This window comes from Malaya genurostris, chromosome 2, assembly GCF_030247185.1.
Source record: "Malaya genurostris strain Urasoe2022 chromosome 2, Malgen_1.1, whole genome shotgun sequence".
Lineage (NCBI taxonomy): Eukaryota > Metazoa > Arthropoda > Insecta > Diptera > Culicidae > Malaya > Malaya genurostris.
The window spans coordinates 247,233,913-247,249,927 of record NC_080571.1 but is presented as its reverse complement, the minus strand read 5'-3'; the positions used below and the strand labels follow the sequence as shown (position 1 = coordinate 247,249,927).

Sequence of the window (16,015 nt, the reverse complement as noted above, 5' to 3'; positions counted from 1 at the left end):
AGTAGCAACTCACCTACAGGGGCGCAAACAACCCAGAAATCGTTCATGCGCTCTTGTATTCGAGCTTGCTTACAATGATAATGAATACATGCAAAACTGTACGCAATGCAGATTTCCATCGAATTTTCACTTCTATGCTTTACACGACTTTTAAAAAAAAACTTGGCAAACCTTAAATGTCTGTTCTCTGTGTTTCTTATGTACAGTTACTCCACGAATACCACAATATGTTTTTCTTCGACATCGAAAATTTAGTTTTTTTTTAGATTATTGAATGATTCAGTAAAATGGTAATCGGGTTTCGAAAAAGGTGATACAGTTAACTTTCATTTCTCGCTTGATACAGTCATAAATTTTATTGATGATTCGCGGTTTTTTAATAATTAATCGAAACAATAAAATCCTCGTTTTCCAAAATTACTTGTTATTAGACTAACCATTCACAATATTTATTCCATGAACGTTTCCTTTCGCCATGATCAATCACAGCACATTGCTAATCCATTCTACAAATGCAGAAACTCTAGTGAATAACATATAGTTCCAGCTATCGCAATCTGGCGCATCTGTTGCGAAGCCAATAACAAATTGCACCCGGTCTCTTCTTTCCCACTGCAAATAACTAGGAATTGAAACACAAGTGACATTCCGTTGAAAATCCCTCGCACAAATGTGGTATTCCTTCAGTTGGGTGCCGTGCGTTCTTTGACAATCCGAATTGTACATTGTTCTAAGTCTGGAAAAAAATACATCCTCCGGTCCACCTACAAAGTAAAGAAAAATTGAACGAAAGTTAGTATTAATAAAATTATGCCTTCGGTACGATATCTTACTTACTAGGGATTATCATTTCAAGAACCAGTGGAGTATGCGTTCTATTCATCCAAAGGCATGACGGATATACAAACGAACTCCATTCTAAGGACTCGATTAACCTTACTAGCCCAATATCGTTGCTGTTGTCGGTTGCGTTGAATGCACTGTGAACAAAAGAAGCGTCTGTTTCGAACGTAAGCTTAGTTGCATTACCCGCGAGTCTAACAAAATTAGGAACAGAATTTCCAAGGCAGCTCGCAGTTGTCAAGATGATCTTTTTTGTGATAATTGTTCCTATACAATTGAAATTCAAGGCATCTTCAATCACCCATCCAAGGTAAACCTAATAAATAAATTGTTTTACTAACAACATTAACAAAGGTAACATGAACAAATACCAATGATCCATTTGGCACCTTTGGCTTAAGTTTGCTCACAATATTTGGACACTCAGCAAGCTCAGAATGCACTTCGAAGCTATTTTCAATATCGGTCAATGGACAGCATACTACAGAACTTGACGAACAAAAGCGAATGGTCGCCGAAGACAGATGCGATTTCCAATTTTTTGAACATCTGGCTATCGGCACACATCGAGCATGGTCACCATTATAACTCGTACATGAATCACCTGCATGCAAATCTGAATCAATATAATGCAACACATCACTTGACGTAGTTAAATTTGGAAGTAGCACAGATTTCATCCATTCAACATGACTTGCCAGGCCAGTAGCAATCGAATGTTCACCAAAGCCGCAATCTCTGCCAAACTGATTTAATCCAAATGTCAAGGGATAAAGGCCACCAAGTTTGCCACCATCAATAATACCACCAATGATCGCTTCGCATGACTCCGGAACTAGGAACATATCGTTACCTACACAAATGTGCTCCCCAGTCAGTCCTTTCTCAATCCTCGAACTATATTTGCTAGGAATTCTACATTCGGTTGCATTCTGAATTGTCACGCGTGGTCGAAGAAGAGATACTGCAGGATCTGGCTCTAGAAATTTTTCGATTATTTGTTTTGTACTCAGCCAAACAGAATTACATCATTACAAAGAAAATTACAGCAGACTCACCGGAACTAAAATACCAAAAAGAATTGATATCTTTCCGCCCGTAACCAAACAGGTGAACCTCATTAAATGGTATACTACTACCATGCACGATACAAGTTGGCTGAACCTGGTATATATCGATAAGGTTACTCAACAATAAAATGGCAATGTTATAATATCCGGAACCCTCGGTATACTTCGGATGAATATGTATTTCTGAGACATTCACTTTCGTATCATTCCCATTACTACTGTATATAATATGTTTTACTGGTTCCCTACAAACTAACTAGTTTTAAGTCCAAGCTGCATATATTGAAACTTTTAAACCTACCCCGCATGAGCAGCGCATTGAGCCAGTGTTAACACTGTAGTTTCGTCAAAAATCACTCCGTAACAGTTTTCGTGACCTCCAAGGTCCCAATCAAGTTTAACCACGTGCGATGGTAATTTGTCCACAATGAACATGTGTCGATTATCAGAGTCATATGACGCATATTCGTTATCTCTATACGTAATGACAGAATCCTCATATTCACGGTAATCCACAAATCGCAAAGAACAAAATGTAGCATTATAAGTGTCCCCTAGGAAAAAGATTTAAGAACATTTCCATTCTTAGTTCTTAGACATACGTTATGTACATACCATCCACGTCTGCACCGTGTTTTTGCATAGTTTCAACTATCCAATCAAGGTAAGGACCAATTTTTGTATACACTCCAGGAGCTGCATTTCCACAAGCCGTTCCGAACGATGTTATACCAACTACAAACGGTGTTACTCTGCCGTTGTGCAATAACTTGGTTTGCAAGGGGCCTCCCGAATCACCCTGGAATGCAGAAAATACCGTTTCGTAATCAACACGAAAAAATCTTGCGAGAACTGATGTATATATAAAAAAATTAACAAAATCCTGACATTATCTATAGTTATGAGTCAATCAAATTTTGATTTATTTCCCTGTTCCCCATTACACTCTACTACAGTTCGAAGTAACATTTCCGAGATCCATTCAGCTTCAGTATACATTGTTTGCCAACTTTTTGGGATACTTTTTTCTAGCCTTTTAAAACAACAGTAATGAAATCCGGTGCCTTGACATGTTACCGCAAATATGATTTTGCCAGGGCCAAAAAATTTGCCATTGATCTGGCTTAGGGACAATTTGACGGATTCCAGGCTACCGTGCGCTTCGCGTGATGCACGGATGCCAAAGTCTGCCTAAAAAAAGTACTGGATCGTGAGCGCAAACAAGCTAATTTTCCGCCTTCCAACAATGAGATCCCACAACAAAAAGTATATTTAAATATTTTCAATTCTATTATCAAAAATTCCGCATCATTTTGAAGAATGAACAGTAGTAGTCTGAATGCTTAATAAATGGATAGTACAAATAATCTCCGAAACCTATCATTTGAAGCAAGTTATACCCGATAAGTGTATAAATTTCACAAAGTATACCTCAAATTTAGCGATTTTTAGATTTTTTTTTTAAATTTAACAATATATTTAATAAGGCACACTACCCCAGCTCTAAGATGTCAAGGTGAAAACTCTTCCGCTCAACGGACTAAACTACCTCAGAAGCAGTGCACAAATAATCCCGAAATATAAATCCAATCAGTTTCCCTGACTAAAGATATCTAACAAGATTGAATTCAAATATGTTTTGTTACGTATGTAGCGATTTCAGAAATGAGTAGCAAGTTATCAGACTTTACAGACATATTGTAAACCATTTATTTTACACAGAAGGAGAGACAGATTATATTCAAGACTGATTTATAAAATGGGCGAATGTTATCTTGCATGTAAGGAGTGTATCAAAAATAAGCTATCCACATACATTTGTGTTGTACGCATGTATATGTCATGGTTTTTCATGCTCAGATCACAGCATGCTGTGCGTTTGGCTGTCAGCTTTCGTTTGTTTAATTGTTTGTGCGGTTGAAATTCTGCATTTTCAAAATGTCGCGTATTGAAAAGGAAGTGAAAATTAAGGTTCTGGACTCATGGCTAAGTGAGAAGGGTATTACTATGCGAAAATTGGCGAAGCGGTTTGGAATTCATCATGTCAGTGTTAAAACCATCATTAATAAGTTTGGGGAACACTATTCTTTGGATAAGCTACCAGGAAGAGGCAGAAAACCCGGTTCTTCCAACCCGAAACTGGACCAGAAAGTAGTATCTCTAATCAAAAAGAACAAATCAATGTCAATATGTGATTTGGCCAAAAAAGCAGAAACGAGTGTCGGAATGATCCAACGTATCAAGAGACGAAATCACCTGAAGACCTACAAGAAGAAGAAAATCTCGAAACAAAGTGTAGAACAGAAGAAGCGAGCATCAACAAGGGCCCAGAAATTGTAGGTATTCGCGTCTTTTACAGTGTCCAGATGCATGCGTTTTGATGGACGATGAGACTTATGTAAAGGAGTACTCAAAAATCCTTCCAGTTCCACAATACTTTACTGTCGTCGTTGGAAAGGATGTGAGCGATGCGGACAGGTCGATTCAAGTGAAGAAATTCGGTCGAAAGGTACTGGTATGGCAAGCAATATGTTCCTGTGGTTTGAAGTCAACCATTTTGTACACTACTGGAACTATAAATGCAGAAATCTATGGATCTGAGTGCTTCCAGAAGAGATTGCTGCCTTTATATAAGAAGCATAGTACACCTCCCCTGTTTTGGCCGGTTTAGCGTCGGCTCACTATGCCAAAACCACTCTCAATTGGCTTGCGTAAAAGGGTAAAAATTCATTGAGAAAAATATCAATCTACCAAATTGCCCAAATTACTGGACAATCGTGAAGAGGGTCTTCAAGAAGACTGGAAAGGCAGCTGGGAACATGCAGGAGCGTTCGATCAAAAGTTCGAAAACTCGTGAAGGAATAACTTAAATTTCATTATGTTTTTCATTATGCTCAAGACGCTTAACCTCGTACAATAAAGGATCAATTTTTAGTTTGAATAAAATATCGTTTTTTTATCATAATTTGAAAGAAAAATTTGTGGATAGATTATTTTCGATACACTCCTTACATTCTACAAATCGCTGCAACTCGAAAACTGTTAACCAAACAAACATGGTGTCCAATACGATGCTGTATGCAGTTTATTGGGCACTCTAGAAAATACTACCTTACCCCACTAGATTTTTTTTAGGTTGCCTTATCGGTCATTGATATTCTATCAAATTTTTAGCTTGATACCTGAACATTTGGAAAAGTTACACTGTATTGAGTACATCTGCGATTGTGCGTGTCCTCGATTTTGTACAATTTTCAAAATGGAATTTAATTTGCAACAACGAGTTTGTATAAATTTGATATTAAAAACGGTTTCGGAAACGATACTCTGAAGAAAACAGTCCTTTATCAGTGGCATGAACGTTTAAGAAGTGGCCCTAATTCTGTGAATGATGATGAGAGAAGCGATAGGTCATCGACATCGAAAATCGACGAAAACATCAACAAAATCAAAGAATGGATAACCGTAAACCGCAGATTAACTATTAGGAGTATTAGTTGGGCGTTATGAGACTTTTGCCTGAAGCAATTCACCGAAAAAGACCAGATTTGTAAGCAAACAATGCCATCGCTAGCCATGAACATTTGGCTAAAAACGAAACTAATACCTTCCACCAACCACCGAATTCATGTGATTTGGCTCCCTGCGACTTTTTCCTATTCGCTCGACTCAAGACACCGCTCCGTGGAACGCGTTTCAGCACCCGAGATAAGACAATGGAAAAAAAAACACTTATGACTCTGATGGCCATACCGAAAACTGAATATAAAAAAATGCTCCTTCATCTCAATTATTTTATCTTTCCCCTAAATCGACGGATGTGATGTTACAAAATCCAATATGGCGGCTTCCGGTTCATTTATAATTCTTGAATGCAATTACAATATGGGTATTCGTCATCTAACACTCGATGTGGATAGACGAATAACCTACTACGACTAATTTCGATTTTGTTTTATTTTTTATTCGCAGTTGTCTACCTACCCAAGCTATGGGTAAAAACCGCCATAGATCCGAGAAGGATCCAAAGGATGCTAAGCGTCTGAAGCCAAGTGATGTACAGGTAAACGACCGTTTGCTGAGTAAAAACCAATATGCTGATCTGCCAGTAGATGTCGAAGAGGAACTGCAGAAGAAGGAAAAAATGCCGCCTTTCTACCTGAAGGGCTTCCCACCAACTCTACGCTCGGATTTCAACACACTGATCAGCAAAGGACTACAGGCAACAATCCGTTTATGTACTGAAGGCTACAAAATAACTGTTCCGGCTTTGAACCACTACAAAGGAGTGGAATGCTATCTGAAGCAGACAAAAGCGGAATACTTCACACACGATATTGCCGCCAACAAACCTATGAAGGTTGTACTTCGAGGACTACCCGACATGATGGAAGCCGAACTAAAGCAGGCACTGTCGGAGGCTGGACTAAAGCCTTTGATGGTATTTAAAATGAAGCGCCATAATACGGACAAAAAGTTTAGAGATCAACTGTACCTGATTCATCTGGAGAAGGGCTCCATCACCATGAGTCAACTGAAAACGATTAAATCGTTATTTCACATAATCATCGAATGGCAAAAGTATAAACCGGTACATCGGGATGTCACACAGTGCACGAACTGTTTGAACTACGGCCATGGAGCGAGGAATTGCCACATGAAAAGTCGGTGCGGGAAGTGTGCCGAACCACACAATACCAACGATTGCCTACTAGATGACATCGCTGTAAAATGTGTGAACTGTGATGGCGACCATCCATCTACTAGCAAATCGTGTCCCAAACGTGCTGAGTTCACAAAAATTCGACAACAGGCGTCCCGCAAACAATCAACGCGCAAGAATGTTCCACAGAAGGATGAAGTTAATTTCCCACGGCTCCCACCGAAGAGGGATATTCCGAATTTGCCGCCACTTCCTCGCAGCAATCCAAAGACTTCAGCCGCTGGATCTCAAAAAGAATCTTCCTCAAGAATCCCTCCTGGATGGGGCAATAATCAACCACAAGCAAAGGATGACTCTGGTGATTTATTCTCTGCTGAACAACTGATCGTCATTTTTGAAACAATGACAACAAAACTACGAAACTGCAGAACGCGGTTAGAGCAAATCAACGCCTTAGGCACATTCATCATCGAATATGCAATATAATGAGTTGGTTATAGTAAATTGGAATGCTTGCTCACTCAGGAGCAAAACTGCTGAATTGTCCGACTTTCTTCAAGAGAAGAATGCCGATATTGCTATTTTAACTGAAACTCATCTTAAACCTGAAATTTCTATTTTTATTTCCAATTACAGGATTCACAGGCTCGACAGGGCAACTACCAGAGGAGGGGGAGTTGCCATTGCCATTAAACGATCCATTCAGCACAGGCTTCTGTCAGCCTTTAAATTGCAACTCATAGAAGCCATCGGAATTGAGATTACAACGACGATGGGACCCATCATCATCATTGCAGCGTACTGCCCCAAACAAACCAATCTTCGAGATGGTACGTGTGCATCATTGAAGCGAGATCTGGCTATGCTCACTCGACGACAGAACAAATTCATCATTGCTGGGGACCTGAACGCACTGCATGAGCTGTGGGGAAACAGAAGACTGAATCGAAACGGATTCGTACTTGCCGAAGATTACGAAGCTGGACAGTACAACATTCTCGCTCCGGATCAACCAACGCGACTTTCCAGATCGGGAGTTCATTCCATTTTGGATATATTCATCAGCAACATCGCTATAGACAGCTCTCCGGTTGTCTTCAACGAGCTCTCTTCTGACCACTTTCCAGTAATATTGACGTTGGGATCTTCACCAGAAACAGTGCCTATTCAACCTCGGAGGAACTATTATCGCACCGATTGGGTCCAATTTCAACATATCGCCGACCAACTTATTAATATCGATTTACCACTTGATTCCCCGATGGAAATCGATGCAGCCCTATCTTCCTTCCAGCATTCAATCACAGTCGCTCGTGATAGGACGGTTCCAGTACAACATATGCCGAGTTCCTCTCTTCAAATCGACAGTGTCACCAAGAAACTCATCCGACTTCGGAATATCTACCGGAGGCAGTATCAACGAACTGGCATCCTAGATAGGAAGACTACTTATAACAACTTAACTAGGATAATCCAGGAAAGGATATCTGAGCTTCGCAACAGGAACTTCCAGCAAAAGCTTCGAGAAATTCTCCCACATTCAAAGCCCTTCTGGTCCTTAACGAAGGTGCTTAAGAAAAAACCGAAGCCTATTCCTCCTCTGATGTCACCCCAGGACGCAGCTGAAGGAATACCTTTAATCACACCAGTAGAGAAGGCAAATGCGCTAGGCCAGCAGTTTGTGTGTTCTCACAATTTAGGACTCAACATTGTTAGTCCATATGAAAGAGCCGTTGCTGATAGCGTAGCTGAGGTTGACCAATCAGACAGCTTAGTTCCTGAGGAAAGTAGAGTCACTGCGAATGAGCTGATGGCTTTTGTGAAAAAATCTAAAAATATGAAGGCCCCCGGTTTCGACAACACATTCAACATTGAGCTGAAACATTTGAGTATTCGCTCATTTGTCTTCTTAGCTAAACTTTTTAACAGGTGCTGGGAGCTTGGTTACTTCCCTTCAATGTGGAAGTTAGCTAAAGTTATCCCAGTTTTGAAACCGGGGAAAGATCCTTCCTTTTCCAAGAGCTATCGGCCCATCAGCTTACTCTCTGCCCTATCCAAGCTGTTTGAAAAGTCAATACAAAGGCGAATTCTTGCTTTTGCAGATGAACAGGATATATTTCTGGAAGAACAGTTTGGGTTCCGGAGAGGAAGATCCACCATCCACCAGCTCACAAGGGTTAACAACGTCATCCAGCAAAACAAATCAGTGTCCAAAACGACTGCCATGGCAATATTGGATATTGAAAAGGCATTCGATAATGTGTGGCACGATGGACTGGTGTTTAAACTGCATCGGTATAATTTTCCCATGTATCTTATTAAAATTATCAAAAATTATCTTGCAGATAGAGCCTTCCAGGTTTCTCTGAATAATGCACTTTCAGAAAGATTTACTATTCCTGCTGGTGTACCCCAGGGAAGTATCCTAGGTCCCATTCTATACAACATTTTCACATCAGACATCCCACCTCTTCCAGGTGGTGGTGTTCTGTCACAATTTGCTGATGATACTGCCATTCTCTACAAAGGTCGTGTCATTAATGCTCTGAAAAATAAACTACAGACAGGTCTGGACGCTTTAACAGAATATTTTACAAGCTGGAAAATTGTGATCAATGCAGCAAAAACTCAGGTCATCTTGTTTCCACATTCAAGATCTCCAAAACTTGTTCCATCAGACGAATGCAGAATACGATTCGGTGATGAGGTCATTCAATGGTCCGATGAAGTTATCTATCTAGGACTCACCTTTGACAGACATCTGATATTCAGGTCACATGTTGACAAAATCGTTCAAAAATGCAGCATACTCATTAGGTCTCTGTATCCGCTGATTTGTAGAACATCTAAACTATGCCTGAAGAATCAGATGGCTGTCTATAAACAAATCATCTACCCCGCAATTGAATACGCAGTCCCTGTTTGGCGGGGTTGTGCACGAACACACAAACTTAGGCTTCAACGCATTCAAAGTAAGATCTTAAAGATGATTCTAAATCTACCCCCTTGGACAAGGACTAGTGAAGTACATGAGATGGCCTCACTGGATATACTAGAACAAAAATTCGAACAATACTGCACGAAATTTGAAGAGAGGTGCTCAATCTCTGAAATACAAATAATTCAAAATTTGTACGTATTAGGTTAGGGATAGTTATAAGTAGGTAGACATTTTATAAATAATTAAAATAAATATTATGATTAAACATTAGTATGTAAAACAAGAGTAACTAACACACCTAATATTAATAACGAATCGTATGAACAACAAAGATGAAAGGCCAAAGGGTCAAAACACTTGTACTGTAAAATGTTGATGTAATACACAAAAATAAGATTAATAAACAGATATTTATGCAAAAATTACAATATGGGTATTTTCGGAGTGGGCTTGATGAGTGGATATCGGATAACAATGTTTAGAGCCCCCTCAAACCAAGATCGCGACTTCCGGTTTATTGATATTCCTTCAAAACCCTTACAAATTGGGTATTTTCGGAATACGTGAAAAGAGGTTTTTGCATACATTGAAAACGATTCCCGACTCATTTATATTCTATGGAAACTACTACAATATTTTTCGAACAGGTTTAAAGAGTAGTTTCTGGACAATTATGTTTGAGATATTTTGGAAATTCAAGATGGCGACTACCGGTTTATTGATATTCCTTTTAAAAAAACCCTTAAAATATGGGTATTTTCGAAACGGGTTTGATGAGTATGTGCCGGTAAACAATGTGTGGGATCCAGTCTACGTCTACGTTATTTGGAATTTAGTTAGTAAAAAAATTACGTTATTTGGGATTGAGTTCGTAAAAAGAGGTAACGTAAAATAAGGGTTCGTAAGCGGTGGTTTGGGTGTAATCGCATTAATATCAAATGGTTGTTTTGATAATACCGATAAAATACAGATAAAAATAGAAAATGAATAGCTCTCTAATTCTTTAAAAATCATTCTACTATTCATTCAGGGGTTAGCCTAATTTTGCGCTTAGGTAACATATCCGTTTTGAAATTTTTTTACGTTTCGTCTTAGACTCATCAAAGAATAGCAGTTTAAATTGAATTGCTTAATGCAAAACTGCCTGAATTTTACCACCATGAACCGCTAAGCAGACGTGAAGTTTCTGCTTTTTGCAGAACACTTTTTGTTTAGCAGCGAAGTGCCATGTCTAAACTGACGTGCCGAACGAATAAGGGTTTTTGACTTTAACTGGCCGATTCAGGTTTGTTTACATCACGGCTGCTCGGCCATCCATGGAAGTTGTCCATCAATGTCAACTTCCCTTTCTGAGCAGCCTAGATAGCCGTGTAGTGTCGGTAGCGGTTTCCCAACTGGCTAAGAATAATGCTACGGTCCACCTGTACCGATGGTACCAGTCCACCAAACAGGTAAGCCGTGTGGCATCCGGCGGAATTATTTTCTACCAAGAATTGATCCACTGGTTTCCTGTTCCATGTCGTAAAAGGCCACAAAAATAGGAACTCCTAAGTCAAGCTGTATTTCCGTGCCGAGGACTGAATGGCTGCAGCAGGTTAAACAATGCAGTCGTGAACGAAATATCTTGGAACCTAGTCGCTGATGGTTTTGCCGACGATTATCATATATTGCTGACCGGTATAAGCATTATCACTCTCTTTGATTTAATGCAGCAAGCCCTGCGATCTGTTGAACAATGGTGTTGTCAGGTTGGATTATCTGTAAATCCGGGCTTTCCACTTATCGTAGGATAATCACAGGAGCTCGTCCGTTACAGTTCTTCGGTTCAGAGGTCACTTTGGTTGATCAAGTTAAATACGTCGGGGTTATTCTTGATTCAAAACTGAATTGGTCTGCTCGCATTGACTTCTGGATTAAATGAGCTTGCATGGCTTTCGGCCAATGCAGACGAGCTTTTGGAAAATCATGGGGACTCAAACCCAGATACATTCATTGGATCTACACAACTATTGTTAGACCAATTTTAGCATATGGATGTCTTGTATGGTGGCAGAAAGGAGAAGTCGCGACAGTTCAGTCAAAGCTAAATCATCTCCAAAGGATGGTCCTAATGGCGATGACAGGAGCATTCACGACAACTCCTACTGCTGCTCTAGAGGCGCTACTGTGCATTAAACCACTACACGTATTCCTAAAACAAGAAGCAATATCTTGTGCATACTGTCTTAAGGTTACCGGGCTTTGGAACAGTAACCCTATAGACTATGCTACTCGCTTGTGGTATCAAATGGTTACCTGGGATGAGTATTTACGCGCTTCTAGTGACCTAACTCTCACATGCAGTTTTCCTTTCAAAACATTCTATGTGAGCTATCCTCTTCGTGAGGAATGGTTTTCTGATTATTTGAAACAACAATTTGATGAACAAATAGTTTGTTATACGGACGGTTCTCTGTTGAATGGTCGTGCTGGTACTGGTATCTACTGTCGTGAAATGAGGCTAGAGCAGTTTCATTCACTTGGTAAATACTGTACTGTGTTCGAAGCAGAAATCTACGCAATTCTGTGTGGAATACAATCGGCAATGATGAGTTGGCTATAGCTGGTGCAACGATTTATTTCGAATTATCCTTACCTCTTATATAACGGGAAAATGATGCTAAAAACAAATTGATGGCAAGGCACAAATCTCCAAATTTGATCCAATTTGTTCTGATTCCTGATTCCAGGTTTGGTCATTCATGGGCTAGTCTAATTTTGTGTTTAGGGCACATAACCGTTTTGAATTTTGTTTACGTTTCATCTTAGACTTATCAGTGCATGACATGGCACTTCGGTGCTAAACAAAAAGTGTTCTGCAGATAGCAGAAACTTTATGTCTGCTTAGCGGTTCAAATTGAACTGCTATGCACTGATGAGTCTAGGACGAAACGAAAACAAAATTCATTCTTCTTTTCATTTTTCAGTCAATAGTTTATTTAGAGTATGCGAACGATTTCCATCCACCATTTTAGACACCCTTTCATACAATTGATAAGTTTCGAGTTACAACAATGTGAAAAATTCCAAAATTAGTCATGACTTGGTCTCTATATCTGAAGATATATGCAAAGTTTCATTAAAGTTAGAGCAAATCGATCCAGATTTCAACACTTTTCTATTATTTATTTGCTTTTGAAATTTATTTATGGCCAAAACCGATTCTCGCCAACAAACTTAATAGATAACGACGCGAAGATCAACCTATCAATAAAACAGCCGGGTAAATTTCACCAACCTAATTTAGCGAGCAGTCGTAATTGTACACTATCCAATGTCAGTGAAATGCTATTTTTCATTGTGTCTCTAGTGACCTAATAACGTAAGCAAACATTTATGCTCCTATTTTCTTTTTTGGTTTTCCCCTCGTAAAGTTGTTTGTTTTGTATTAAAAAAGATTCACAAGTTTTACCATGAATTTTTCGAGATTATTGAATCGGATACTCACCTCACAAGTGTCCATTTTCTCATCGACAGCACACATGTGATGATCCTGAAGTCCAAACCGTAACTTACGGATTGTTTCGTTGGTATACACTTTTTTGCATTCGACATTATCGATCGGTTTCAGAGTGACTTTCAGAAGCACCGGCGTTTGTTCTAAGCCTGAAATGTTGAAGGAAAGGTTTATAAATAGCTGTCCACTACATTAGCACCCACGAACATACCGAAACCAGTTTTGCCCCAGCCGGTTGCCTCGAGCGTTCTAAATCTAATCTCGTCATCAGTCCAAAGACAAGCTGGAACCACTGTATCATGAACTCTGTGGTAGAATTAGCACTTGAATTGAAAGGATACTATTTTACCCTGACAGTGACTACTCACGTGATATTCTTTTCCAGTTTAATCAACGCTATGTCATGATATAATGTTGCAAATCGATGCTCGGGAAATCTAATAATCTTAGCTATCGAGATTTGCTGTGCGTATTTGTCATCATCAGAACTATAAATGTTTAAATCGCCGAACCTTACCACATCGGGATGCAGACCACTTTAACAAACATACAATAAGATATTACTACTATCCCTCCCAAGTATGTATAATACCATCGTACTTAACACTTTGGGCACAATGAGCTGCGGTCAGTACAAAATCGTACCAAATCAATGTTCCTCCGCAAAGCCAAGAAACGTTTCCATCCTTTTGAGTCCAGCCGATTGCTCCCATGTGAGCAAATTCCTTCAGTAAAGCAGGCCTACCAAAAGCTGGCTTGGGTAAAGGAGAAGCATATAATTGGTGGAACCGTAGCTGGCAATCTATGACATTTATTCGATTCAATTTTAGATTTTTACAGAAATAATCACAAGGGTACTCACCATCCAAGGTTTCACGTTCATTGGGAAGCATTAAATTTTCACTACCAAACTGTCCGTTGCCTGTAAAATCGAAACCATTGGTGAAAACTGTTGTTGATTTTAACAACAGTACTGGAAATACTAACCAGGACAAACTAAAATCAGAAACATAATCCATGCGCATAGTTTCTGCATTTTGTAGATTTAAAGCAGCGATAAATTTTTTACAACAATAAAGTAACCTAGATCTAACCCAACTGAATAGTGTGATAGACATTAACTGTGTCTTGAAACGGTTCTACCGACTACATCTACTGCAGTACCAACTGCGTATCATAGTAAGTGATCAATACTACTTGGGCAATAGTTTCTAGTGATGAAACTCTTCAAATGTATTATATTATATTTTCTATTTAATTCCAACGATGATAACAAATACATCGCGTTTTACGGTTATTCCCAAGGAGATGATGCAAAGAATAATCATTTCAGCTTCAACACCGAAGGTATCGTCTATCTCATAACCGCTCAGTTGCAATGCCGCAAACAAGTTTGAAAAGTTCTTACGTCGCGTGTTCGTGACTCAGTCACGCGAATACTACTTGTTTTGAGCCTGTGGCGATGTATTCGACATTCTTTACCACAATCTAACGTCAAACGTGCGTAACTTTTCAACTCTTTACTCTGTAGTTAATAACGTGTATGGAGACGAGTTTATCCAAAATGACGGGTTTGATGAACTACTACCTGAAACTAGAGTAAACGTGACGAACTAACAACGCATTAAACTACAATCAAAATATGTACGGTGTGTGTTATCAAAATCGCAACGGAGTCGCAAAATTACCAAAATTACAATCACATCGGACTATGTTCATTAGTGTCACAGGATGACACAAACATACAAAAACCAGCTAGTTACTATACTGTCTTCTACTAATCTTTGAATTTAACTATGATCTGCTGATCTTGCACAGTTTTTCAAAAAAAAGAACACTTGGTTAAAGATGGTTGATTGAAGCTTAAAACTATGTAGGTGAAAAGGGGACAAAACGGGAACAATTTTGTTTAACAATTGTTTTCACTATTTCAATGAGATATTAATTGCGTACAGAAATTTGCACACTCTCTAGCGACTAATAGCCCGACCAAAAACTTTTTTATCTTAAATATTCGTTACATTAAGTAAATGTTCAAAACGGTTCGAAAAAAAAAATTGCCACGCTTTGGTCCATCTAGAGGGGTACCACAATTAATCAAGATATCAAGAATACGTTTATAAATCCTAATACATTAAAACCTCAATTTACGCGAACTTATTTCACACAACTTTTTTTACGCGTTTTATTTGAAATAACGCGACTTTCTATTTAAATATTTTTATACGTATATAAAACAATCCAACATGCTCTAGTGAATTGAATTTTATGAAATGTACTTCACGGAATTGTGTGGTTTTATAGAACCTAGTTTAGATCGGAAGCATCCAAGAATTCTCTGGAAAAAGGAAATCAGTATATGAACGCGTAATTGATGACTTTTGCATAACTTTTGAGTGTGGTATGTTCTCGTAGTACTATATTTAGCAAATTAACACACTGTGGTAATGTCTGTGGAATTTCTTGTCCATCCAAAACCTCCTTGGAATATAGGCCTTGAGGTCTACCAACGGAACCAATGACATTAGTGAGTTTGTTTTCTGTGGTCCATAGTTGAGGTATCACATTCAATAAAATGGATCATTGTGATGAGTTATTAGGTAGCGCCTGTTCATCCAAAAACTATCTGGTGTTCAGGTCTTAAGAACTACCAGCATAACAAACTGCAATAACGATTTTATTGATCACGGTCTATACTCGTGAATCAACTTACAATTAACTAGTTTATTGTAGACGCTCTGGGTCAGCCAAAGACTACCTGGAGCTCAGGCTTTAAGATCTACCAGCACGAGGAACTGAGTTAATAAACTTTTTGTCCTCGGCCCACACTCGTGATGCCTACCACATGCAATTTCCTCCTTTTTCTGTCTTCCACCATCTACATGCTGATTCTAACCCCTTCGTTCGCTTACGCTCGTTTAGCACCTCCTACACACACCCCTGTATTCCATTTACCTATCCACTTTTCTTCTTTCTCTCACCTTTTAAGAAAGAGCACTATT

The 16,015-nt window shown here is 39.0% G+C and overlaps 1 protein-coding gene across 1 annotated transcript; it reads right to left on the bottom strand.

Moving 5' to 3' along the window:
- Positions 1–322: 322 nt before the first annotated feature.
- LOC131428554 (uncharacterized) lies at positions 323–15,157 on the bottom strand. The gene is made up of 12 exons (XM_058592592.1): positions 14,001–15,157; positions 13,876–13,935; positions 13,614–13,815; positions 13,382–13,549; positions 13,225–13,319; positions 13,005–13,162; positions 2,529–2,712; positions 2,215–2,467; positions 1,902–2,158; positions 1,215–1,822; positions 838–1,159; positions 323–764 (listed from the first exon to the last, which is right to left on the bottom strand). The coding sequence occupies exons 1-12, from the start codon at positions 14,047–14,049 to the stop codon at positions 484–486; spliced, it is 2,637 nt and encodes an 878-aa protein (XP_058448575.1). The 5' UTR covers positions 14,050–15,157; the 3' UTR covers positions 323–483.
- Between the last annotated feature and the right edge of the window lie 858 nt (positions 15,158–16,015).

What these genes read in the sequence shown, in the direction of transcription:
- LOC131428554 (XM_058592592.1), bottom strand. Translation starts at nt 14,049, where the DNA reads ATGCAGAAACTATGCGCATGGATTATGTTTCTGATTTTAGTTTGTCCT. An exon ending in TCTGATTTTAGTTTGTCCTG is followed by an intron (nt 13,936 to 14,000) that starts GTTAGTATTTCC and finishes TCGATTTTACAG; the next exon opens with GCAACGGACAGTTTGGTAGT. An exon ending in TGAACGTGAAACCTTGGATG is followed by an intron (nt 13,816 to 13,875) that starts GTGAGTACCCTT and finishes TAAATGTCATAG; the next exon opens with ATTGCCAGCTACGGTTCCAC.